Consider the following 25,561-nt stretch of genomic DNA (forward strand, 5'->3'; position numbering starts at 1 on the left):
ATGAAGCTCCTTCTGATCTGACAGCTCAGGCATTGTCAGTTTCATCCAGAACAATTTACAAACTTGGAACCTAATCCTGTAAACCCTTAATCATTTGATCAATCCCATTGAAGACAATGGGACTGTCTGCATGACTATGGACCACTTTTGTGGGCTGGTAAAAGTTTCAAGAGTCTGTTCCTATAAAGGAAGTTGAATCCGCCATTGAAATGCAATGTTTGGGTGCAATATTATAAAGTAGTTGAGGATACAGTTCTATTTAAAATTTGTCTTTTAATAATTCATAAGTATGCTGAAATGGCTCCTCATCCAACTCCCATATTCCATATAAACAGACTGACTACTACATATTTTGGGGGAAAGTGAATAGACAAGCATGTTGATGTTTATATATATAAAGAGGGGTATCAGAGGGGATGGGGAGAGTGCGGGGGCCCTGGGCTGGGGGTGGGGAGGGGAGGAGTCACATGGAGGGTCACATGGGGAGGTCACGTGCCCCGCCGTATGTCCCTCCCATGCGTGCAGTACTGGCAAGAAATGATTTTTACTTGCACCACTGCAGATGATGAAAATGAACATGTGTTGGTCCACAGTGCTTTGGATCATTATTGAGCAGAAACTGTGCTAGGCATCATGTCCTCTGGAATAGTAGTTGAAGCATGAAGGGACATATGAATCTTTAGTGCAACTGGCACCTAAATATCTTGTGACGCCGACTACAACAATGCCATGTGAACGCCTGTTCTCACTTTCAGGTGACCTTGTAAACAAGAAGCAGGCAGCATTATCTCCTGTAAATGTAACCAAACTTGTCTGTCTGAGCGATTGGCTGAAGTAGGACTGAGTGGACTTGTAGGCTCTAAAGTTTGACATTGTTTTATTTTTGAGTGCAGTTATTTTTTGTACATAATTCTACATTTGTAGTTTATCTTTCATGATAAAGAAGAACTACAGTACCTGTATTAGGTGAATTGAAAAATACTATTTCTTTTGTTTTTTACAGTGCAAATATTTGTTAAGAAAAATAATAATATAAAGTGAGCACCGTACAGTTTGTATTCTATGTTGTAGTTGAAATCAATATATTAGAAAATGTAGAAAACATCCAAAAATCTTTAAAGAAATGGTATTCTATTATTGTTTAACAATGCGATTAATCGTGATTAATTTTTTAATCGCACGATTAATCGTGATTAATTTTTAATTGCTTGGCAGCCCTAATTTTTAATGTTAACAGCTCCATAGAATTTAAAAGCGCATTCTATACCCTGCTAGGGAATTCTATAAAATGGTTCAAAAAATCTCATTCTTTATTATATTCTATTGTATTTGGAGTGAATTCTATAGAACCCTATTACTTTTCTATAGAATCCTATTAGCTGAAGGGTCACCTTGTCCCCTCCATTAAATCAGATGTTTCCATTGGGACTATTCACATGCTTACAATTAAGCATCTGCTTAAGTGCTTTGCCATAATAACTCCAGCTAAGATGCCTGCTGTAAGGGCTATAGATAATGGAAATCTGGCAATCCTAATCTGAGAGTGAAATCCTGGCACTACTGAAGTCAATGACAAAACTCCCCATGATTTCAATAGGGACAGGATTTCACTCACGGTACCTAGCAGCAGGTGACACAGGTAATACACATCAGTAGATGCACTAACAACTCTCCAGCAGGCAGCACGATCAATGGAAAAAAGTAGGTATATGCCAAAATCCATTAGTTTTCTGCTGGGCACACTATATATGTCCCCCATACTCATCTCTTCCTCAGAGAACTTTACTCAAAAACAACCACGCGCTCACCATAGAGTGAAAGAGATGGTAGAGGTCTCCCTTAGGGAAAAGTCCTGTGGCATGCAATAGCAAACGATAGGATTTCTATAGGGTTTTTTAACCTTCCTATAGAATTTAAGAGAATTCTATCCATGCTATAAAATTCTATAGGAGGTTTAAAAAAATAAAAGCCTTTAAAAATTATTAAATTCTATAGGTTTTAGAGCAATTTCTATCGATGACTATTACATTTCTACAGAAGCTTATTGGTTTCATATCTGTTAAATTCCACAGTGCATTTCCATAAAAATAGGCTTTGGTTTTGGGTGCTCAGAAAGTAGGCACGCTGCTGGTAGCAAGTATTTGTGTAATTGGGCCCATGGAGCAATGTTTCAATACAAAGTTTCCTGCTTTATTCAGTAACATAGCAATGATTTGGCTAATTTCTCTGACTGTAAGCGTGTGGAACATAAACCATCTTGTGTTGCCATTTCTGTCTGTTCCTGTGAGCTGTTGTCCTTTCTCTTGAATGTTGTTATGCAGCATTGTGCTAGGAGGACGTGACTGGGCACATGTGTGGTGTAAGGGGATGAGATGAAGTGGCAGGGAGCCTGAACAATTGGGTCAGCTTCTTCTGCTGTGCCCACTGATCCTGGAGATTTCCAACTCTGTGATTCTGATATGTGACCCTCTAGTCAATTATATGTATATAAAAGTATGTTAATGCAATGCTTGGACTACAGTGTTAAAATGACAAAAAGTCAAGAAGTGAAAAGCTAAGTGCCTTGCATATGTGTATTTGTAACTTGTCCATGGTGCATATATGTAACATTTCCATCTGATAGAGATGATGTTTGCAGTGGTGTTGTAGCTGTGTAGGTCCCAGGATATGAGACACACAATGTGGGGGAGGTAATATCTTTTATTAGACCAACTTCCGTTGGGGGAAGAGACAAGCTTTTGAGCTTCACAGCGCTCTTCTTCAGGTCTGGAAAAGATAACCTGAGTGTCAATGCTGGGAGACCATGAAAAGTGCTTGTTCTTACTCTATACACCACATGTGTTTCTTAGCCAGACTGAGCATTTCCTATTAAAAGTAAAGGTTCAGTTATTGCCTGTCATTTTTGTAAGCTAAAGCTTTAATAAATAGTTATTTTAATATAATCTATAGCATGTGCATATTTCAATCAAAATTCTTAAAAAATTAAATAGAATTGCCATGTGTGAGTGTTAAAAAACATACTTGCAATTGTTGTTTCTATTTCATACCTGCAAGGTATTCGAGAATCATCCTACCTAGCTGTCCATAATTTTTAAACATGCAACATTAGATGGTGGTTTTGAGGAACTGCATTTAGAGATACTAACCAGGCCAGTAATACATATTAACTTTCTTCTTTGCTTTCGTCATGGTGACCCACAAAGGCTCCGATCCATTCCACCAAAGAGGTAACAGGCTCTCTCTATTCACACCAATGTCAAAAGATGTATTTGTACTTGGGTCCCACATGTAGTTTCCAGTCATCTGATGGACTTCACAGTGGCGACCTAAAAAGGAAAAGAGTGTGTTTAGCTTCCACTCTTATCACTTATCTGTCACTTTCTATTTCCAAAGTACTGGAAAAACAATAGCTAATGAATCCTCACAATGCCCTGGTGAATTAGGCAAGATAATAATTATTCTTCCCATTTTACAGATGGGTAAATCGAGGCAGAGAGGTTAAAACTCTTGAAAATGATGGCTTCTAATGCTGGGTGCCTCAGTTTTTGGGTCCCTAACATTTATACACATAGGGCCTGGGCTTTCAGAGATACTGTGAACCAGCAGCTCCCTTTGACCTTATTTGGAGCTATGGATATTCAACCTTTCTGAAAATCTAATCCTAGTGATCAGGGACACTGAGGCTTCTTTACATTGAGGGCCTTTTACATTTACCCATTTTAAGGCTCCCTTACACTGCCAGAACGGTGTAAAGGGGCCTAAGTATAAATGAGAATGAGGTTCTACAGTTGGGCACATAAAGTCGAGGCATCCACAATTAGAAGCCAGTTTAAAAATATCTGGCCCCACGACTTACCTAAGGCAACGTGGTCAGTCAGCAGCGGAGCCAGGATTAAAACTCAAGAACTTTCTTCCAGTTGGGATTGATTCCAATCCCAAACTCAGTCCTCTAAACCATGGTACCCCGCTCCTAGATCATCTCTGTCCTCATGTCTATAATGTACCCCCTGCACTACTTAGCCCAGACAAACCAATCACTGTGGCTTTAGCAAACATGGATGCCAGATTTTGACTAGTTTGAGTCCTTCTGAAGTTGAGACCTCTGCCAAGTCTGAGACCTTTTTAAAGACACACGCAGTCCAAATCCCCCAGAATGCAAGGTGAAGGCAGTGAAGCGGTTTGAGAACCGCAGATCATTAAAGTATTATTTAAAAAATAAAAATAAACAAAGGGCAGTTTGTGGAAAATTATATTTTCCCTGTGTTTGCTCTTGTGTGCAGCATCAGTGACATTCTCTCCAGTACAATATTTAAAGCATCATGGTTTGTTCAACTGTTTAGAATAAGGTCTACAGCTGGAAAAACAAAAAAGACAACCTCAGGCCTGGTCTACGCTGCGGGGGGAGAATCGATCTAAGATACTCAACTTCAGCTATGAGAATAGCATAGCTGAAGTCAACGTATCTTAGATCGACTTAGAATCACTTACTTCGCATCCTCGCAGCACGGGATCGATGGCCACTGCTCCCCCGTCGACTCTGATTCCGCCTCTCGCCCTGGTGGAGTTCCAGAGTCGACAGCAGAGTGATCGGGGATCAATTTATTGCGTCTACACTAGACACGATAAATCGATCTCCGATAGATTGATCACTACCCGCCAATCCAGCGGGTAGTGTAAATGTGGCCTCAGTGACAGTAAGAAGAAAGGCTTCAAGTTTGGTATTTATTCTCCAATACAGGGCTGCATTCTGCCACCCTTCCTCAGCCTGAGTAGTGCCTTGCTATATAAACAGCTCTGATAAGCTCACTGGGACTACTCTGGTAGCAAGGTACTACTCAGCGTGCACAAAGATAGCAGAATCAGAACCATTATTATATATTCCATAAGAGTAAACAGTGCTTTACCAACATAGGGGAAGAATGGGTCCCTGCCTTGGCTCAAAAGCCCTTGCAATCTAATTGAGAGAGAGAGAGAGAGAAATAATATGATACAGACCATAGGTGCTGGAACTAGGAGTGCTGGGGGAGCTGCTGCACCCTCTGGCTTGAAGTGGTTTCCATCATATTCAGGGTTTACAGTTTGGTTCAATGGCTTTTAGCACCCCCACTATACAAATTGCTCCAGCACCCTAATATAGACATACGAATAGGCACGGTGAGCCCTGAAAAGGTGAAAGAGTGGGAGCCACATTTTTACAGGGGTCTCAGTCCAGCTTTCTATCTTCCTAGCCACAATCTTAGAGGTCATTTTGAAAAATTTGGCACCTGAAGACTAACTGGAAGAAGTGAGTTTTAAGAGAGAATTTGAGGGAGGTTGCTTGGTGTGTGATTGGCCAGAAGCTGTTTTGATGTTAAGAATAGTTTTTTGGTTCCTGGGAGATTTTTCAATGTCCGTGTTTATCTACAGATAATGGTTGAGTTTACACTTCTCTTGTGTCTTGCAAAGTTACCCTTTGCAGCAATACTGAATGAGACTCTTAACACCTATTGACAGTAATATGTAATTTTTCCATTATTAATTATATTGACACCTCAGTTGATGCCAGCACTGATATTAAAAATCATGTTTACTGCATATATAATTCTCTGCTTAGACCTAAATTGTAGCCACACCAAGGTCAAAGGAGCATATGAAATACTGGTGTTAAATCTGTACAGAGCGATACAGTTACATAGGGCCCTTATGAATGTGGCTTACACTTCAGTGGAATGATGTCATGGAGCCTGCACTTCTGTTTGTCCTACACATCTCTCCTGTATTTGCTGGGTGTTTGTAATATTTGCACACGGAGGAGACTCACAGATATTAAAGTCAGAAGGGACCATTATGATCATCTAGTCTGACCTCCTGCACAATCCAGGCCACAGAATCTCACCCACCCACTCCTGCAATAAACCTTTCACCTATGTCTGAGCTATTGAAGTCCTCAAATCATGGTTTAAAGACTTCAAGGAGCAGAGAATCCTCCAGCAAGTGACCCGTGCCCCATGCTACAGAGGAAGGTGAAAACCCCCCAGCGCCTCTTCCAATCTGCCCTGGAGGAAAATTCCTTCCCGACAATGGGGCCCACGTCCTTATTACACATGCATATCCACCGGAAGCTTTGTGCACCTTTAAGACAAACTGCCTTGTACGAAGACTGCCAGTTACAGCCTCAGTTCCATGAAAGTCAGGAGATGAAGTTGGCTTTCAGTTGATTTCTAACATATAAGATGCAGTGAGATGTTCAGAACCCTTTAACACAGAAAATACATTCCTTGCACATGATTAACAAGACACATGTTTCAACAAAATCCCTCCCAATGGGGAAGTGTTGCTTGATGGATGGTGCAAAAGCAAAGCAAAAATAATGGGATCTAACAGTCACAGAGATGTTCAAATCAGCATCCCTTCACCTAAAGTCTTTATGACACAGTTTGACGAGCATCCACTGGAGAGCAGTTTACAGTGTTTTGCCAGACAAGCTCAGTATTGGTTTTGACAGAAGTTTGTTGTAAATTTAACATACAACAAAAGAAACTAGTTTCATCTATTTCTTGATGGGTGTCTGTAATTTCCATGCATTACCAGAAGATAGCATCATGTACTTTAAGAGTTAATCATGAGCTTGGCTTTTTTAAAAGGCAATGTTCAAGATTAAGTTGCTCTGAAAGTTCATGATTTACGCATCTTAAAAAAACAACTGATGTACGTGTGAGACACTTTCATCATTAGCCTGTGAGTCAGAGAGATGGCGAGGACCAAGATAACAGGTTTTGATTATTGTGAGAACAAGTGTAGCAGTTTCAACTAAAATAACCTCAACATTATTTTTAAAATGAGATCTTTTGAGTGGAGGACTTCATTTTATTTGAGTATATATGGTCTTGAGAAGGGTTTTTTAATCACTTTCTCGGCTATACATTGATTGAATTAATGACACAAGCTATTTCTCCCCCAACCTGAACCCTGCACGTCTACCCCGCCCCAAGTGGAAAAGTAGCATGTGGTTTATTTTTAATTTTAAGAATTTTTTAATTTCAAAAAATTCCGCTTGTGAAGAAGTACCTGCTGGAACTCCCAAACGGTTGCACGCCCAGCGTGATACAGAATAGTTGCACTGCAGTGTCTTGTCTCTGGAAGAGTTATTCTGGGACTAGCAACACAGGCCCAGCCATGGAATGGGCCTCGTCCAGTGAGCTGCTGCGTGAAGTGGCAATATTTCAATAGCATTTCAAAGTGTCATAGCTGTGACATGAGGCACCCTGGATGAATGCTTTGTTCCACATACATCCAGTAGTGTGCAACTGGTTAAATGATTTATGGCATCCTTCCATTCTATCCCCTTTTAATGCACCTTTTGCCCGACCTCTGACCTCTCCTGCTGTGCATAGAGCCAAAGTACTGTTGCCTTTCTTATGGCCTGAGTGGTCAGCCCATCTTTAGAGCTCGATGGATTGTTTCCGTTAGGAACTGAAATTGATTATAGTCATTTCTTGGGTGTAATCCTGTTTATAAAGAATTTACACAAAGTCCTGTTTCTTAAATGTGGTAGGAACAGACAGGAGCTATTTTCTTTGCTCCTAATTCAAATTCAGCCCAAAAGAAGCTCTCTCTCTTGGCTTCCTCTCAGGGATCATCAGTGCTTCTATGGTGGTCTCCTGGCTGCTTTTCTGTTTTGAGCTTTCTCCTTCTGACACACACACAGACATGCAGCTGCAATCCAATCTGTTCCCAGTCTCTGCATTTGCCTTCAGTTCTAGCCACTGGCCTTAAGGCTCAGCTTCTACTTCAACCATACCATGCTGATCTGTGACTTGGGCAGTGGATTCTATTGTTTCAGCGATCACTAAACCAGGTGGCATTTAATTGCTCCATTTAGGCTGAATGAAAGGCAGCTAACGTGCCCATCAGCTTCACTGAGGTCTGTGATTGCCCATAGGTCAAAGACACACTTACTGCTACCTACAAACACCCTTCATTATAACAGTAGAAACGGCCTTTGTATGGGGAAACTATGCATAGGGTTGGGGGAAGAAATCCATCCCCTTCCCTGGTCTGTCTTCAACTCCCTTGTGGGACAGTTCAGAGTCTGCATGAAGTCCATCCCTGGTGCATACCAACCTCACTCTTTGTAGTAGAATAGTGTGGCAATTCTGACTCCTGAAGTTTGTGCCGCTGGGTGCTCATCCCCCTAAGTAAATTTTGTGCTTGTGAATGGTGCCAGCCTGAAAGCTCTAGAGCGTTAACACTTCTGTTTATCCACAGAACAGTCATAATACCGACAGCAGCAGCACAAGCTTCCTGATATCATTTCACCTCTGTACTACCCTGCATAGGAGCAACCACTTCCGGGACTAGGAAGAGTAGTTCAGTCTCCAGGTCCATTCAGGCCTGGCCTGCAGTGGAAGCTTGTAGCCAGATTGTCTATTTGTGCCATTTGCAATCACTTTCTGTGTAATATAATCTCTTCACTGGGAACAGGACTGAGGCTACCAAAGAGACTTCATATAACAATGACCTTCAGCCTCCATGTATTTGGGTTGGATTTGAACCCATGACTTAGGGGTTTAAGGTTCAATATACTATTGCTGTCAGTTTATCCACCTGTCTAGTAGGTAGAATAATACTGTCCTAACGGTTGCTGTGAGGTTTAATTAATTGTTTGTTAAAGAGAGAACAGAGAATTATTCAGATCAGTGTGAAGCTCATATTGCTGTAGATTCAATTTATTTTCTTTTAATTGCAAGCTCAACAAGGCCATGGGACATCAGTTTTCATTCTCAAGGCTCCCATCACATTTTGCAAAGGAACTTTGTATTCTGAAAAATCTGCAGAATGAGCTGGACTCTGCAGAGTTTCCACATATAATCATAGGACTGGAAGGGACCTCGAGAGGTCATCTAATCCAGTCCCCTGCACTCATGACAGGACTAAGTATTGTCTAGCCCATCCCAGACAGGTGTTTGTCTAACCTGCTCTTAAAAGTCTCCTGTGAAGGCGATTCCACAACCTCACTAGGCAAGTTTTTCCTAATGTCCAACCTAAACCCCCTTTGCTGCAATTTAAAAACATGCAGATGTTCATGCTCTTACAATAACAAACTATTACAATACACCCATAATGGGTGATCGTGGGGGAGCTAAAGTTTCAAACTTGCAATAGATTTTATTATAAGGAGTAAGCACAAAAGATCATTTAAAATATTTTTCAGATTCATAGATTTTAAGGCCCAAAGTGACCCTTAGATCAGCTAGTGTTCCCTCCTGCTTAAAACAAGCCTTAAGTAGAGCCCTGCAGATCTCCAGATATCCGCTTTATATCCGCAGACCATGGTTGTGGATCGCTGCTCAGATGTGGATACAAATTTTCTATCTGTGCAGGGCTCTAGCCAGAAGATTTCACCTGTTGCCCTGAATAGAGTTCAATAACTTGTTTGACTAATGTACTTTTTCCAAAAGGCATCCAGTCATGAGCTAAAGACATCAAGAGATGGAGAATACTTCATCTCCCTTGGTAGTTTGTGCCAGTGGTTAACCACCATTAGCACTGTAAAAATGTATGCCTTATTTCTAATTTGATTTTTGTGTGGCTTTAACCACCAGCAATTGATTCTTGTTATGTCTTTCTCACTAGATTAAAGAGCCATTTAGCTCCTGGTACTTTCTCCCTGTGAAGGTAAACGGTAATCAAGTCCCCTCTTATATTTAATTTTGAAAAGCTAAACAGATTAAGCTCTTTAAGTCTTCTACGGTAAGGCATTTTCTCAAGCCAAAGAAAATAAATTGTTGTGATCTTTTTAACAACTGGTACCTGGCAAAATTACATCACATGCTTTTAGATGGCTACCAAAACAAAATGCTATATTCTTACTATCACTGTTGTTGCATCCTTATATAATTAAACATTAACTGGACAATCTCAAGAGGAGCAACAGGGCAAAAGGCAGATGCCATATACAAATGTCAGTAAGATAAAGTGACTGTAATGGCAGTAAAAAAACATCCCTTTGCCAAGTAACAGAAAAAACAGAGGAGATAATTCCTAAGAATATAGTGGCTACCATACACTTTGAGAAGGTTGTCAGCAAAAGCATTTGCATGTTTACCTGCTACAGCTAATTTAGGATGCTACATTTATTTTCTGTATTCAGCTCTCCTCCAAGCACCTTTCCCCCACTGGCTCTAGGCACTTTTGCCAACAGCAAAATATATTGACCCCAAGGATGAAATTTAAAAAAATATGCAATCAACTGCCCCAAACAGCACCCACTCCAAAATCACTACCCTTGCTCATTCAATAGCCACCTGGATTAATGGGTAATACCCAAGATCAATACATAGTTCAAGTTGTTCCAATAATGAGGCTACTGACGCAAGACCTGATCTGGCTCCCATTAAAATCTATTTCATTGACTTCAATGTGTGTTGGGTCAGGTCATTACTAAGTAGCACTTCCCATAGAAAACATGGGCTTCCAGTTTGTTTCTGGGTGGAGTTTAAGATGTTGGCTTTGACCTGTAAAGCCCTCAATTACCTCATTAAAATGCCTCTCTCCTGTATGATGCCACTGTCATTGCAGTTGTAGGAGAGACATGAGCTAACAGCCTCCTATTTCTTTTTGGGGGCTTTGACTGTGTAAGTCACTGCCCCCACTTGTCTAACAAAGTGCTGATTAGTGTATGTTTAGGATATGCTTCAAGCCTAATTTAATTTCTCAGGATTCTCTTGAGGGGTGTAATATGGTTAGATGGGGGAGGGAAGGCCATGAGTCTGAGTTTCACCTCTTGTGATGGTCCTCGCTCAGTGGTTTGTTAGTAGGGTGGCATTACCTAATGGTCAGGGCTTAGGCCCATGACTTGCAGGGGGGTTGTTGGTAAGGGCTCTGGGCCCTTTGAAGGCTGTCAGTGCTCTGAAAGCCAGGGGATGCATAAGGCTGCCCTCCCTGAGCCACCTTCTATTACACCCGGTGATTGTCTCAAAATCGCCGTCTGGGTTAAGATGGTGTGAAGGATGTCCAAGCACGCACAAGGCAGCCTCTGGCAGCTGTGTGTAGTGCGGTACCTCTCTTGGGCAGCAACTGTCTCCTCCTGTGGTATGGCCCAACCTCCTAGGCCACATCAGTCCTAGGGCTTTCCCCTGCTGGGGTAGCCCAAACAAAATAAAGAGGATTAACAAAGACTGGAGTTTGTATGAGAGAGGGGAATGCTTCCATCTCAGGCTGTCTCTGTAGGAGGTCCTCCCTTCCCTCAGAGGGGGACCTATGGGCAGTTGTCTTTGGGAGAGATTCTGCCTTTCCCTCAGCTCTTCTCCATTGGAGCTGATGGAGCTGATCCTCTCTTCCCTGGTCTGCCCCCAAATGAGCTGCTCCCCTTCCTTTTAACTCCTCCAGTTGGTGCACTTCCTACAGGTGTGGAAGAGTGGGGCTGGCTGAGTCCAGAGCAGTTCCTTAATCTCTGGTTGACCAGTGTGGGATTTGTATACCCATCACACTTCTATTTGATGATAAAAGTACCATTTCTCCATCTGAAAGGAATGATACATTTCTCTCCAAGCCCAGATGAAACTTAGAGCTGGTCTACACTTAGAAAATTAGATCGACCCACCTATGTTGCTCAGGGTTGTGAAAAATTGCCCCCCATCCCCGCCGAATGGTGTGCTTAACTGACCTAAGTCCCCATGTAGACAGCATGAAATTCTTGCTTCAACCTAGATAGTGCCTTTTGGAGAGGTGGATTTATTACAGTGTTGGGAGAACGATGCTGCAGCTGTACCACTGTAGAGTTTTAAGTGTAAACAGACCCAAACTGTTTTTGCCAGAGGTGATAATAGATACCCGTTTGCAGTATTGTAGCCATGTCAGTCCCAGGATATTAGAGGGATAAGGTGGTGAGGTAATATCTTTTATTGGACCAACTTCTGTTGGTGAACAGGACAAGCTTTTGAGCTTATACAGAGCTCTTCTTCAGGTCAGATACCTGAGCAGCAATGGATCTATGAACACTCCCAAATTGCTAACCTAAGAGACAAATCAGAGTTGCACCCTGTCATTAGGGGATGCTGATATAATCTCTGCCATCTCTTTCTGTTGCGTTTCCCAAACTACCAGTATTTCCTTGGTCTTGTTTAGACTGAGTCTCAGCCAGCTGGTCCGCATCCAATCTCCAGTTTCAGTCAGGCACTGGGTAAGCCACCCCATTGCATCAGGCAGGTCAGATGAAATGGAGCCAGAGCTGGGTATAGTAATCAATGTATTGAAGACACCATAGTATATCGATGCAGTGTCCTAATCAGACACACAGGCGATACAGAAATATAAAAAAGAAGAAACCTAGTGTTCCTCATATGAGAAGGCAGAAAAGCAGTTGCCCAAAGCTAGCCTCTGGATTTCTCTCAAACAAAGGAACGAGTCACTCAAGCAATCCTTTGTGGCTTTCTTTTAGATTTGCATAAAGGTTTCCCTGCAGCTGGGGTGAAGTCGGTACAGTATATGCTTTCTTCTGAGTCCCTTACCATGCAGATAGAATAAAAGGAAACACCAGGGAATAATACAGTCACAGTGTAATGGAGGGCATAGATCCCATCCTGTGCGAGGCAGGGAAAGAGTTAAAGCTCTCTGTCTGAACAGCTGCTAACCCTTAATGCAGGGTTTTCCAGGGAGCTAAGCCAGGAGGGACATGTGGTGGGGTTCAACCTAAGGAAGTTTCTAAATTCCAAAGTGGACTATCAGAGGAATGTGCTTTGGAGCGTATGGCAGTCTGATCTAGACCTCTTTAAGACCCAGAGGCGAAATCCTGGCCCTATTGAAGTAATTGGCAAAACTCCTGTCTTCAGTGGTCACAGGATTTCACTCCAGACCTTCCCCATATGAAGGAGAGAACAGGCTAAAGTAAGTCTCGTTTTTTAGAAAGGGTTTGCACTTTGGCTGCACATGGCTGATTTTTTATTTAGAAAACTGGGCTGATATAAGTTCTGTCACCGCTATTTACTTGCTTGTTTTGTTTTGTGCTTTGGTCTCTCTGACCTGCAAAAGTTAAGCCTAATCCAACAGGTCTGTCATTTCTACAGCAACAAAAGATAAATGTCGTCTGTTTAGCAATAGGAGTGGGTAGAGTGGTTCAGATGAAGCTTAGGCTGGTGCTTATTCCTCAGTCTGAAATTAACTTGATTTTTTTACAATTTCATTATAAAAAGTTCAGAAAAATGTATGTATAAAAGAAGCCCTGCATGTACCTCTGCACTTTCTAGTTTCCTGTGGTATTTCTGCTTTCTGACATAGCTGACACTGAGACCCACTGGAATTTCTTTATTGTTACTTATCACTTGTATTATAATAGTGCCTAGAGTCCCATCCCCCCAAGTAAAACTGGGGGTGATTGTGCTAGGTATTGTACACATGCATAGTGAGACATATCTCCTGTCTTACTGCAGTCTAAATAGGCAAAACTAACAAAGGTTGGGAGGGGAAACAAAGACACAGAGAACAGGAGTACTTGTGGCACCTTAGAGACTAACCAATTTATTTGAGCATGAGCTTTCATGGGCTACAGCCCACTTCATCAGATGCATAGAATGGAACATATAGTAAGAAGATATATATACATACAGAGATCATGAAAAGGTGGAAGTTGCCAGACCAACTCTAAGAAGCTAATTAATTAAGATGAGCTATTATCAGCAGGAGAAAAAAACCTTTTATAGTGATAATCCAGATGGCCCATTTCAGACAGTTGACAAGCAGGTGTGAGGATACTTAACATGCAGAAATAGATACCATTAACTTGGGCTTGAATAGAGACTGGGATTGGCTGGGTCATTACACAAATTGAATCTATTTCCCCATGCTAAGTATCCTCACACCTTCTTGTCAACTCTCTGAAATGGGCCATCTTGATTATCACTACAAAAGGTATTTTTCTCCTGCTGATAATAGCTCATCTTAATTAATTAGCCTCTTAGAGTTGGTCTGGCAACTTCCACCTTTTCATGTTCTCTGTATGTATATATATCTCTTATTGTATGTTCCATTCTATGCATTCGATGAAGTGGGCTGTAGCCCACAAAAGCTTATGCTCAAATAAATTGGTTAGGCTCTAAGGTGCCACAAGTACTCCTGTTCTTTTTGCAGATACAGACTAACACGGCTGCTACTCTGAAAGACAGAGAGAATCCACTTGCCAAGTTCACACACCAAGCTGGGAATCAAAAGCAGTTCTTGTGACTCCCAGTCCAATATCCTAACCACTAGAGTACACTGCCTCTCCAGTTCTTGCTAGAGAACCTTTTCTCTCACTGTTTCTAGGTCCTGGAGAACTTGGTCAGTAGCACTGGAATTCCTAGATATTTAGGAAACAAACCTAAAAACTTGAGATGGACCCAGAATTGGGCCTTGCCATCCCCAATTGATGGGAAGTTCAGATCTGGATACAAATGGTGCTGGTCTGATTTTGACATGCATTCCCAATGGGCAAGTGCAAATCAGGGATTTGCTTAAGTGCATCTAACAGTGCATGTGCAAAGTGAGCAGACATTTGTGTTGCCTACAATGTTATAAAAATGAGCACTGGGCCTCAGGTCTCTCTAACAGAACAAACCAATCTGAAATACTGAATCTGAAAACAAACTCACCTCTCCCAGCCTGGGGATGTTTGGGTTCAGAGCTCGATTACACAAGCCAATCCCTATGCTGCACCCTTTGGAGGTTTGCCTAGAACCAGTTGGACTAGCAAGTACCTATTTTTATAAACTGTGCTTGACATATCTCCCAATATCCCATGATCTTCGCCAGAGAAGGGAAATATTCAGTCTGGCATCACTACTTCATTCAAAATGACAGAATAAAGGGAATAATGCCAGGTAATCTGACATCATCATATTATTATTTATTACTACTACTATATTCTTTCATTTGCATAGCACCAACAGAGTGCTAGGATCTTCACAGTCAGGTGTACAAACATGATTACAGTTTCACTCAATCAAAAAGTAAAAAAAGAAAATTGATTCAATTGTACTATGTAAATGGGTTTAGGAAAATTCTACAGCTCTTTGCTCCAACCTCTCTCCTCAGTGGAGATCAGTGTGAATCACGTTGGGCACTGTCATGCTCCTGTTGCCATTGATTAGAGAAGTGAGGGTGTAGGCCTGTAAAATCAGAGCCATCATATTCGCTAGTCTAAAGCAATTCTCATGGTGTTGCTGCTTTATACAACGTCAATCTTATTGGGCTGGAGGCATGTCAAAGTGAATGGTGTCTCCTGAAGGCCCCATGTTCTGCCTGTCAGTTACAGCACCTGCTGCTCTACTTTATCGCCAGATGCCATTGGGCCTGCATCTTGCTGAAGTCCAGAAGGACCTCAAAGGTGATGCTCGTGTTAATTCTTTCATTTACTTGTCTGAAACTACTGAGAACATTCAGTAGGGTGCCAAAGGAAGCACAAAGAGAGAGCTGCTATGGATGATGTGTCCTGCCATCTGTGGGGCCCCAGGCAAAAATGACACCTGCAAGATGTGAACAGACAATGTGTGGCCCCAGAAGAGCTTATTAATGAAGATTTTACAATACTGTTATGATCCTCCAAAATCAAGCTGAGCTACAGGAGAGATTTCACTGGCCTAGGATATACATAAATGTGCAGTACTGGTGGAAATCTTATGTCAAATGGATGAGAAAGAAAGCTCAGTAACATGCTTTTGATTTCTAAGGAGGATCCATTTGACCATGTAGCAGGGGATGTCATGAACCCTTACACTAGTATATTAATGATTATAGTGCCTTTTGGTCTAAGGTCTATATTTTAAGAGGATCTAATGGATGCCTCTACTAAATGGTGTGTAGACCATTGAACTGATGACTAGAAAGTATATGAACTTTTTACAGTCTTCCAGTGGTGAATGGTTACTATACCTTTAGCTTTGGATATATAAATACCTAGAGATATTGGTGTCCAGCTACTGCTAGTGCTACTATTAGTTGGTAACAGGCAGAGTCTTAGAAGTACCATAAATAGACAGATGTGCAATACAAGGTTTTAGTTACCGGATGAGCAAAAAGCTCTATGCTTCAATTTGTGGCATATGAACTTATCTCTAGAGTTGTACAAACATTTTCTGTTTTCCATTCTGGGGACATTTTTTCAGTAAAAACAAACCCAAAGGTTCACAACGTTTTTGAGATCCAAAGGGAAATATTTGGCACTCAGAACCATACCCTGTCTCAGATTGGTGGATGTACAACATGAGGCGTGTACTTTATAGAATGCCTGGGTCAACAAAATTAAGACCTCCCAAGACTTGGGAAGCCTCTCTAACTCCCATGGATAGCATTCCACCACCTCCTCAGGCCTTGCCTTGATAATGTTGTAAGGCTATGGGTATGTTGACACTACAGTCAGGAAGAATGAGTGACGCTGGTTTAGACGCACTTGAGCAGTGTAGTCTCAGCAGCATGGGAAGCGCCACAAGTTAGCTGCTTGCATATGTACCTAAGGTTCTGGGCAGGGTTGTATTTGGGCCGGGGGAGGGGTAGCTTGTGCCACTGCCTTACTGCCACTAGGTCAAAACTAGCTGACTGTGGTGTAATCATACCCATAGATTCTCCGGTGGGGTAACCAGCCCATATGTAGTGGTGCTGCAAAGCCAGCTACAGTATGTGATTCACAGTATGCCATTTGAAATTTAACAGTACATCACTCAAGAAGGGGGGACACTGTCAACTTTAAAATCATACGTCATAAACAAACATGTTAATGCTGTTGCTAATAATGCCTTTGATTGTCAAAAGAGAAGGAAAAAACTTTAACATTCAAACTATTTGTCACTATGCTCTTTTTTCACTTTTGCCATGGCTCTCAGCGTGGACAAAGTAAATTAGTGCAGTGCGTTTCATTTTGGTTTATAATTGATTTCACTCAGCTTCTAAGTGCTCCAGTGTTTGTGTTTCAGGCACTGCATGGGTAATGTTTATATGTTTAAAAACATGTTTTCTTTAACATTTCATTTGAGTTTTAAAATATGAAACATTCTCTTGGTCTTGTCTCTTACAGAAGCTTACTTTGGAACTAAATTTAGTCTCTTCTTTGACTAAGTTGTAGCCCAGATAATTTTAGTTATGTAGCAAAAACCAGGCACATGCTTCATCATATGAGAAATATGATAGTCAGTATCCTGCAAGCATTCATTATTCTCTATTAACATGAGGTTGTTAATAATGCTGTTAGTAGGGCATTGAACCATGTAATTATGAGCTTGAGTTAATACTTGCCTCTTCATCAGACTTTGTGCTAACTACTTCCCCCAGCATCTAGGAATTGGGTTGGTTAACCCAGTAAGCAGATGCTCATATCACAAAAAGCACCATTACATTTGGCAGAAATTGCCAACTTTCTTGTCCTTAGAGGGGTCTGGTGATTGAGCGACAATGTTACCCTTGGAAATGAGCACTCCAGCTCGGAACAAGATGGTATAAGGAAACGTGTGCTGCAGCTGCTAGACCTGGACCTGGATAAATATTAGAATTCCCAATGGCCTCTATATGCCACTTTCCCATAGCCCTACCATTCATTTCCATGTTTTAAATAAATCCATGTACTCTACTTGCAAAGATCTATCCTTCTCAGCTGTACTTCTACACCTACAATTGTAATGCTTTGAGATCCTTGGATGACACATGACATTGAAATGTAATTACAATGGGACTCTGACAAGATTTTTGCTTTGCAAATTATACTGTAGCTTCGAGCCAGGGTGTGAGAACTGTGGTAATGTAAAAGAACTAATATTCCTGTTTCATCATCTAAATTCCTTTATAAATTCTATGGAACCTCAAGAGCACATGTGAGATTTCTGTATGTAGGATCTTTGAAGTAGCACATGTTTCAAGCTCTTGTTGCCTGACCCTTTTAATAGTTAATAATCATTGTATTGATGGCTAGTTGATCAAAAGGTCATAAGGTTCTTGTCCCAAATCAGGCTACTCAGAATTAAAACCAACATCTTGTTGGAAGCCTCAGGGTGGATGGCAAGGAGGCTCACACTGAGGGCAAAGTAAAGCCTTAGAGATTGTTATTAAAATGAGTAAAGCCAGAAGAGCTTCAAGCCCCATGAAAAAAGATAAGAATAGTACAGTACCGGGGATATCTGTGGTATCATTCTTTGCATAAGTTCTTAGATTTTCATACTCCCACCCTTCCTTGAGTACCTAGTGGTGAGAGACAAAGGACCAGCCCTGTCTCTGGCATGGCATGGCAATGATTCCGATGTTGGGGGTGTGAGTTTTGTGCTGTTTAAAGTTTATACACATGTTAAAGGGGACCTTGCTGTCTTTGTAACTATTGAGGAGTATGAAGAATATGTTGCAAACACAATTACTGCTGCATTGTAATTTGTAGAAGTGGGAAAGGTCCCAGACCTAATCAAAGATGAACAATTGTTAAATTGGTACTGTATTGTCCAAAATGTTTCCAAAGGCATGCGAAGGAGCGATCCACGGGTTGGGACTTGTGCCAACACTTATCATTAGGAGCAATGTGACAGATGGGATCTGTGACACCACACATGTTTTGCTAAAGATTATGCAGTAACATGGTTGTCATAAATATAAAGGGAAGGTTAACCACCTCCTGGCCAGAGGAAAAAACGCTTTCACCTGTAAAGGGTTAAGAAGCTAAAGATAACCTCGCTGGCACCTGACCAAAATGACCAATGAGGAGACAAGATACTTTCAAAGCTGGAGGGGGGGGAAGGGGGAAACAAAGGGTTCTCTCTGTCTGTGTGTTGCTTTTGCCGGGACCAGAGCAGGAATGCAGGTCAGAGCTCCTGTAAAGGGCTAATAAGCAATCTAGTTAGATATGCGTTAGATTCTGTTTTGTTTAAATGGCTGATAAAATAAGTTGTGCTGAATGGAAAGTATATTCCTGTTTTTGTGTCTTTCTGTAACTTAAGGTTTTGCCTAGAGGGATTCTCTATGTTTTGAATCTGATTATCCTGTAAGGTATTTACCATCCTGATTTTACAGAGGTGATTCTTTTACTTTTTCTTCAATTAAAATTCTTCTTTTAAGAGCCTGATTGCTTTTTCCTTGTTCTTAAGATCTAAGGGTTTCGGTCTGTGTTCACCTATGCAAGTTGGTGAGGATTTTTATCAAGCCTTCCCCAGGAAAGAGGGGGTAGGGCTTGGGAGGATTTTGGGGGGAAAGACGTTTCCAAGCGGGCTCTTTCCCTGTTATATATTTGTTAGACGTTTGGTGGTGGCAGCGATAAAGTACAAGGGCAAAAGGTAAAATAGTTTGTACCTTGGGGAAGTTTTAACCTAAGCTGGTAAAAATAAGCTTAGGGGGTTTCTCATGCAGCTTCCCACATCTGTACCCTAGAGTTCAGAGTGGAGAAGGAACCTTGATGGTCCTTGTATGTCTCATTCACAGTCTTCTGGCATGAGTCCAAACACTCACTCCCCCCTTAGATTTTGGGGAACTAAGGATATCTTGCTCAATGCAGGAGCTGGAATTTAACAGTAAAAGGTTACCGCAAGGAACATGGAAGTGATCACCACAAGAACTGTTTGAGCAAGGGGTGACAGGTGTACTTGGTGCCTCTAAGGGGTGACTGTCACACTATTTATCTGCCAAAGGTCACAGGCCTACTATACTTATGCTAATTTATACTAATTTGCTTAAACTAATGTCTTACAGGATATGGGCCTGTAGGTTTCTTGTGTTACAGCTGGATATAATGCAGGCTAAGCCAGCCCTACGGGCTTCAGGGCTACACTCTCAAAGAGATGAACAGATTGTGGATTTCACTCCACCTGTATATAAAACCGAAAGGGATTCTTTGGGAGATGAGGGCAAAATCTGAAACTGAGGCCCCCAACCCTTCAAAAAACAAATTACCTCTAAGGGGAGGTCCAGGAATCTGTTATGATGGAGGGGTGGCTGGGCCAAATTTGAGTAGTGGTGTGACCCTGTGCACCAGTCGCAACACCACTTGGTTTAGGGCCCTCTTGAACAGATATCGGGGCAAACTGCCCCTTCTGTCCCCACTAGGAGGCTCTGCCTATATAAACCTAATGGTTGTGATGGTCAAGCTTGACGGTGAGGGAAAGCAATCACTTCTTCTGCACTTTTTGTGCTTGGGCCAATTTCGGGCAAAGTCTTTTTACAAATATGAAGTGCTGACGTGATTTGTTTATATAGCAAGAAAGTGATCCATGGTGCAGTTGCACTTTTATTCTTTATAAGGGCGTTTACTTTGCAAAACAGCGTTTTTCATGGGCTTGCCCTGGGCGGTGATGAAAAGATGTGCATTTTCTAAGAAATGAGCATTGAAAAGGGGCATTTTCTTCCAAGCTGGGGAAGGAAGGGTTAAGTAATTTTGAAACAAACCAGGCAAAACTGATGTCAGCTTTTTGATTTATAGTGGCATCTATTTATTTCTAAACAAGCAGTACATGAACTGCTAGGCATTGTATTGTTCTATGGACAGACAAAGCCACTGCCTGGCTAGAAAAGAATTGACTTTTTTCTAGTTAATCTGAAGGTCTTGTTTATTGAATAATTGGGGAGACATTCAAGTTTGAGAAAGTCTATTCCCTGCTTACAGTAATTCTTCATTTCTGATTGTTTAGCTGACGTTTATTCTCTAAAGTAACTTTCCTAATGTACTTAGCTATTCTGCTACTGCATAGCTGTCTAGCATCATGCTGAGTTACAAAGAAACTAATTTTAAAATATACTATGAAAACAGATCGAATGGGCATTTGTAATATCTTGATCACATTGCCTGCTTTGTAAGAACCCTTTCTTGGCATTCAGAAAATGGCAAGATGTAATGGGAATAAGCAAAAGCAAGAATCTTTACACTCTTTCATTTCTAATTGGATGCTTCATAGTCTTTTGCAAATACGGGGTCTTAGGGGAGAGTTAAAACAGAATTCAATAAATCCCCATAATCTAATGGCCAAAGCAGGATGTCAGTTTTATTTAAAGACCAGTTTAATGCAGAACTGTCTAGAGCAGCTCTGCTTTCTGAAAACAAGACATACTTTGGTCATTCTCACTTTATATTAGTCCTTGTTAAATGCATAAATTGAGTCTCCAGACATACTTTGTATGTTTACATTCCAAATGTTTCCCATCCATTTCTACTTTCTAACTCAGAAAGAAAAAGACACTTAGTTATACAGTATTCAAGCATTATAGATATTCCAGACAACCATGAAAAATGGCATATTACTCAGATCTGAGGAATTTTGTGTGTACTGTATCTCAGAGAAAATGAAATGCAACAGGAGAAGCAACTAGAGATCACCTATGCCTACAGGTTAGGTATACAGCAATTACAATAATTTTCAAGAAACTTTATTATGAAAACTACATAGCTGGTGAGCTAGTGAAAAAGCAAACTTGTGAAAACAAATCCTAACTTCTTAGCAAGATTATATTTACACAGCATGTGTCCAACTTTACTTTAGATTGGAGAGACTTGATAGATTTATTTGTCTTGCTGTCTTCATTGAAATTCAGAGTCAGTACTGTAATACTTTTTAGACCTCACTAAGGATAACAGTACAGCTGAAACCCTAACCTAGAGTATATTCATCCCTCTGTGTAGCAAAATCCAATGACCTTAACTTAATCTAAGAAGCTAGCTGACAGCTCTTAAGAGCATCACAACACATAAAAGAAAGTACTCACCAGTCATCAGCGTGTAATAATTTGGATAGGAAAGACTGGGAAAGTCTGGGGTCATGTAATCCACTTTCACTCCCCTGTCCACAATCTCTTTAAAGCCAGGCAGGGACTCCAGTTCATTGTCATTGATGTAATCATAACGAAAGCCATCGATCAGAAACACTAAAAGCTTTCGACGGGCAAAGGATGAGCTTGCCATAGTGAGAACGAGGAGGAAAGAGAAGGTCATGTGCTTTGCCATGTTGATAGAACTCTCACCAGAGCACTGTCAGGGCTGCCTGTCCCTTTGCAATGACGCTGGGTGAGGTGTCTGAAGCTGCTTTCAGGGGCTGGACCTTACACTGCTCTCCTCACTTGGCTGGTTTAACTTGCAGGGTTTAAAGGTACAGCACCATTTATTAAAACTGCTAGGCTTGCAAGGTTACAGGTTAAGTGCTAAAGTATGATTAACTTTGCTTCTAAGTGTCTAGTGTGTGTGGAAGAGAGAGCTTGTTCCACCTGGGTTCAAAAAATGTACTTAGCAACGGAAAAACACGCTGTACGAGGAATTGGAGACGAAGAGGAAATTCTAGGGATCAGTCAGCGTGTGCTTGTTAACATTACCTTTTGGCCTAACAAAAGAAAACAGTAGGAATAATGTAGCATTTGGTTTCCAGTTTCTACGTGTCTATTTCAGTGTAAAACTCCATGTTCCACTTGGTTAGCTGTGCCTGTAAAAACCACTGGAATAATGCAAACAACTTAAAAAAAAGTAACCAAGTTTTTAAGTAGAAGAACTCTAATGGAGGTTAACAACCTCTTTTTGAGTGTTTTAAAAGGATCTCCAGGGACATAGAGGTGTACTTTATTTTCTTGCTATGGCTTTTGGTAGAAGAGTGGCCTAAGATTATCATAAAACCCCCCATCTCATTATTTATTTGTATTAGCATAGAATCTAGGTGCCCCAGTCGTGGACCAGGACCCCATAGCGCTAGGTACTGTCCAAGCAGAAAAAAATGACAATCCCTGCTCCAAGGGGTTTACGGTCTAAGTACCCACTCGTGCTGTGGTATTGTCAGATTAGACAATATATTATTAATACAGCCCTTTTGTAAACGAGTGACTTTTCTGTGTTCTATAACATTGTAAAATATCGATTAGGAATTGAGTGATTCACAAATTCACACATGAAAAAAACAGGTTAAAATTTTACCCATGAACAACCCAGCTTCCTCCTTGCCTGAAAATCTATAATCTTCCACAAGAGGATCGATCTCCTTTGAACCCCTCCTGCTACGTCTCTCCCAATTCTCACCTTTTGTGCAGGGGCACCTAACTCTAGCAGTCTCCTGGTTTGCCTAGTGCATACCTGCCTGACCAGAGATCCACACCCATTTCTGTGGCATATGAGTGCAGAACAAATTTAAATACAGCAAAGAGTCAGATTGTGGAACTTCATTATCCTGTATTCTCTACCTTTTCCCCTTTTAACCTCATGAGTGTGTGCTTAGGTGTAACTTGTTTTGTTCACCAGCTATGTGTAGTTATTGGGGGGAGCAGAGAGGAACTAGCAGAGAGCGGTGTATCCTACCTATAGTTGTGTTAGCCCAGAGTTCAAAGGCTTAGGCATGGTCTACACTACAAAGTTAGTTTGACGCAAGGCAACTTATGTCAACCTAGTTGTGCAAGTGTTGTGACAAAGTTCCTCCTCTGCCTTGTTGGGTCCTGTGCTTATTGGTGAATATTCTCGCCTCAGAGGTTCACGGCAGCCCTCGGTTTGGCCACTTTTGTGGCTCAGATCTGCCGTTCACTCAGCCTCATCACTGGCCAGCATGGGGAAAGGAAGAACAATCCCCGCAGTCTCTGTTGATCCACCTAGTGGATCGGGGAACAGGCCAGAGACTTTCCCCCCTGGTGGAACCCACAGTCCAGTTCAACTCCTCCAGTATCAAGTAGGGAGTTGGGGGGATGGAGGGAACCCAGGCCCGCCCTCTACTCCAAATTCTAGCCCAGGGCCCTATGGATTGCAGCCGTCTACAGTGGCTCCTGTAACAGCTGCGTGACAGCTACAACTCCCTGCGCTACTTCCCCGTGGCCTCCTCCCAACATCATCTTTATTCTCACCACAGGACCTTGCTCCTGATGTCTGATAATGCTTGTACTTCTCAGTCTTCCAGTAGTACGCCTTCTCACTCTCAGCTTCTTGCGCCTATTGCTCCCAGCTACTCACACGCGCACCACGAACTGAAGTGAGCTCCTTTTTAAACCCAGGTGCTCTGATTTGCCTGCCTTAATTGATTCTAGCAGCTTCTTGATTGGCTGCAGGTGTTCTAATCAGCCTGTCTGCCTTAATTGTTTCCAGAAAGTTCCTGATTGTTCTGGAACCTTCCCTGTTACCTTACCCAGGGAAAAGGGACCTACTTAACCTGGGGCTAATATATCTGCCTTCTATCACTTTCCTGTAGCCATCTGGCCCGATCCTGTCACAGTGTCTATACTTAAATTTGTCTCCCACTGAGGTAAATGCCCCGTTACACTGACATAGTAATACCACCTCCCTGAGAGGCACAGAGTCATGGTCAATATACTTAGGTTGATGCAGTGTGAGTGTAGACACTGTGATAGTTTTGTTGACTCTAATTGTCCTCCAACAGCTGTCCCATAATGCCCCACATTAATGACTCTGGTCACCATTGTGAACTCCACTGCCCAGGGGTCACAAAGACTGGAAGCCCCGCTCCCCTTTAAAGCCCTGCAAATTTTTGAAATTCCTTTTCCTGATTGCCTGGCTTAGCGAGCACACCTAGCAGCTCTCCATTGTTGAGTGCGACTGGCCAGCTGATCGTAACGGCTCCAGGCTCCAGATGCGCTCCTGCCTGGAGTAGACAGGAGATATTGGCTCCCAAGTCCTGGGTCTGTGGGGAGAAAAGGCTGTGAAGGTACAGCTCCAAAACAGCCACAGAAACATCAATGTCTGTGAGCAGATAGCTCGAAGGATACAGGAGAAGGGCTACAACAGGAACCAGCAGTAGTGTCGTGTGAAAGCCAAGCAGTTGCGGCAGGCATACCAGAAGGCCAGGGAGGCCAACAATTGATCCAGTGCTCAGCCTCAGACCTGCTGCTTTTACAAAGGGCTGTGTGCCATACTCAGCAAAGACCCTACCACCACACCGCCATGGATACATCCAAGGAGCCTGAGTCACAAGTTCCTGCTGTGACCAGCAAGGAGGAGAAGGAGTATGAGGGACAGGTGACCAGGGGAATCCACTGCACAGTGAGCCAGGACCTGTTTTTGACTCCCCCGCAATCCAGCCAGTCCAGCAAAGACAAGCCCAGTGCAGGTGAAGGAACCTCAGTGTGTACATACATTTTCAATTATAGGGAAGGCCCCTCCAGAGTAGGTTTCTAGGGAGGGCTGCATTATTTCTTCCTCCACAGTAGGACACTTTCCCACACCATTCAGCAATAACTTCAGCAGGCACCTTTGCAATATGCAGGCAAGCAGCATACACGCCCGGGCAGCTTCGGGAGACCAACAGCAGCTGTTCTCTCTCTGCCTTTGTTACACTCAGGAGTGAGATGCCAGCTAAAATAATCACCGCCTGTGGAAAATAGTGCCAGTATTCAGTGCCATTGCCCTATGCTACTAGAATTGTGCAACCCCAACCGCCAGCAGGCCATACTCACCGTGACGAGCGCTGTGACTGGTGTCGTGCACAAGCAATCCCAAGAAGAAGTGAGAATCTAGCGCTTAAAACTTTAGGGGAGCGAGGGAAGTGAGTTCAGCATCTTAGGTTTCGCTTTACATAGTGAATATGCTGACAATGGTACCATTGTGTGTTTTATCTTCAGCTGCTGCCATTGTGGCCTTGAGGGTCTCCCCCTCCATGCCTGCAGAAGCCTGAGCCAGATAAGG

General features: G+C 42.1%; 1 protein-coding gene across 1 annotated transcript in view; it reads right to left on the reverse strand.

Moving 5' to 3' along the window:
- ENPP6 (ectonucleotide pyrophosphatase/phosphodiesterase 6) overlaps positions 1-21,907 on the reverse strand; it is a 53,392-nt gene extending 31,485 nt beyond the window's left edge. The window contains exons 1-2 of the mRNA XM_077814534.1: positions 21,670-21,907; positions 3,147-3,326 (exon numbers count right to left, since the gene is read on the reverse strand). Coding sequence (XP_077670660.1) covers positions 3,147-3,326; positions 21,670-21,907 — 418 coding nt within the window. The remainder of the gene's footprint in view (positions 1-3,146; positions 3,327-21,669) is intronic.
- Between the last annotated feature and the right edge of the window lie 3,654 nt (positions 21,908-25,561).

The sequence above is a fragment of the Eretmochelys imbricata genome, chromosome 4 (assembly GCF_965152235.1).
Source record: "Eretmochelys imbricata isolate rEreImb1 chromosome 4, rEreImb1.hap1, whole genome shotgun sequence".
NCBI classification, from domain to species: Eukaryota; Metazoa; Chordata; order Testudines; family Cheloniidae; genus Eretmochelys; species Eretmochelys imbricata.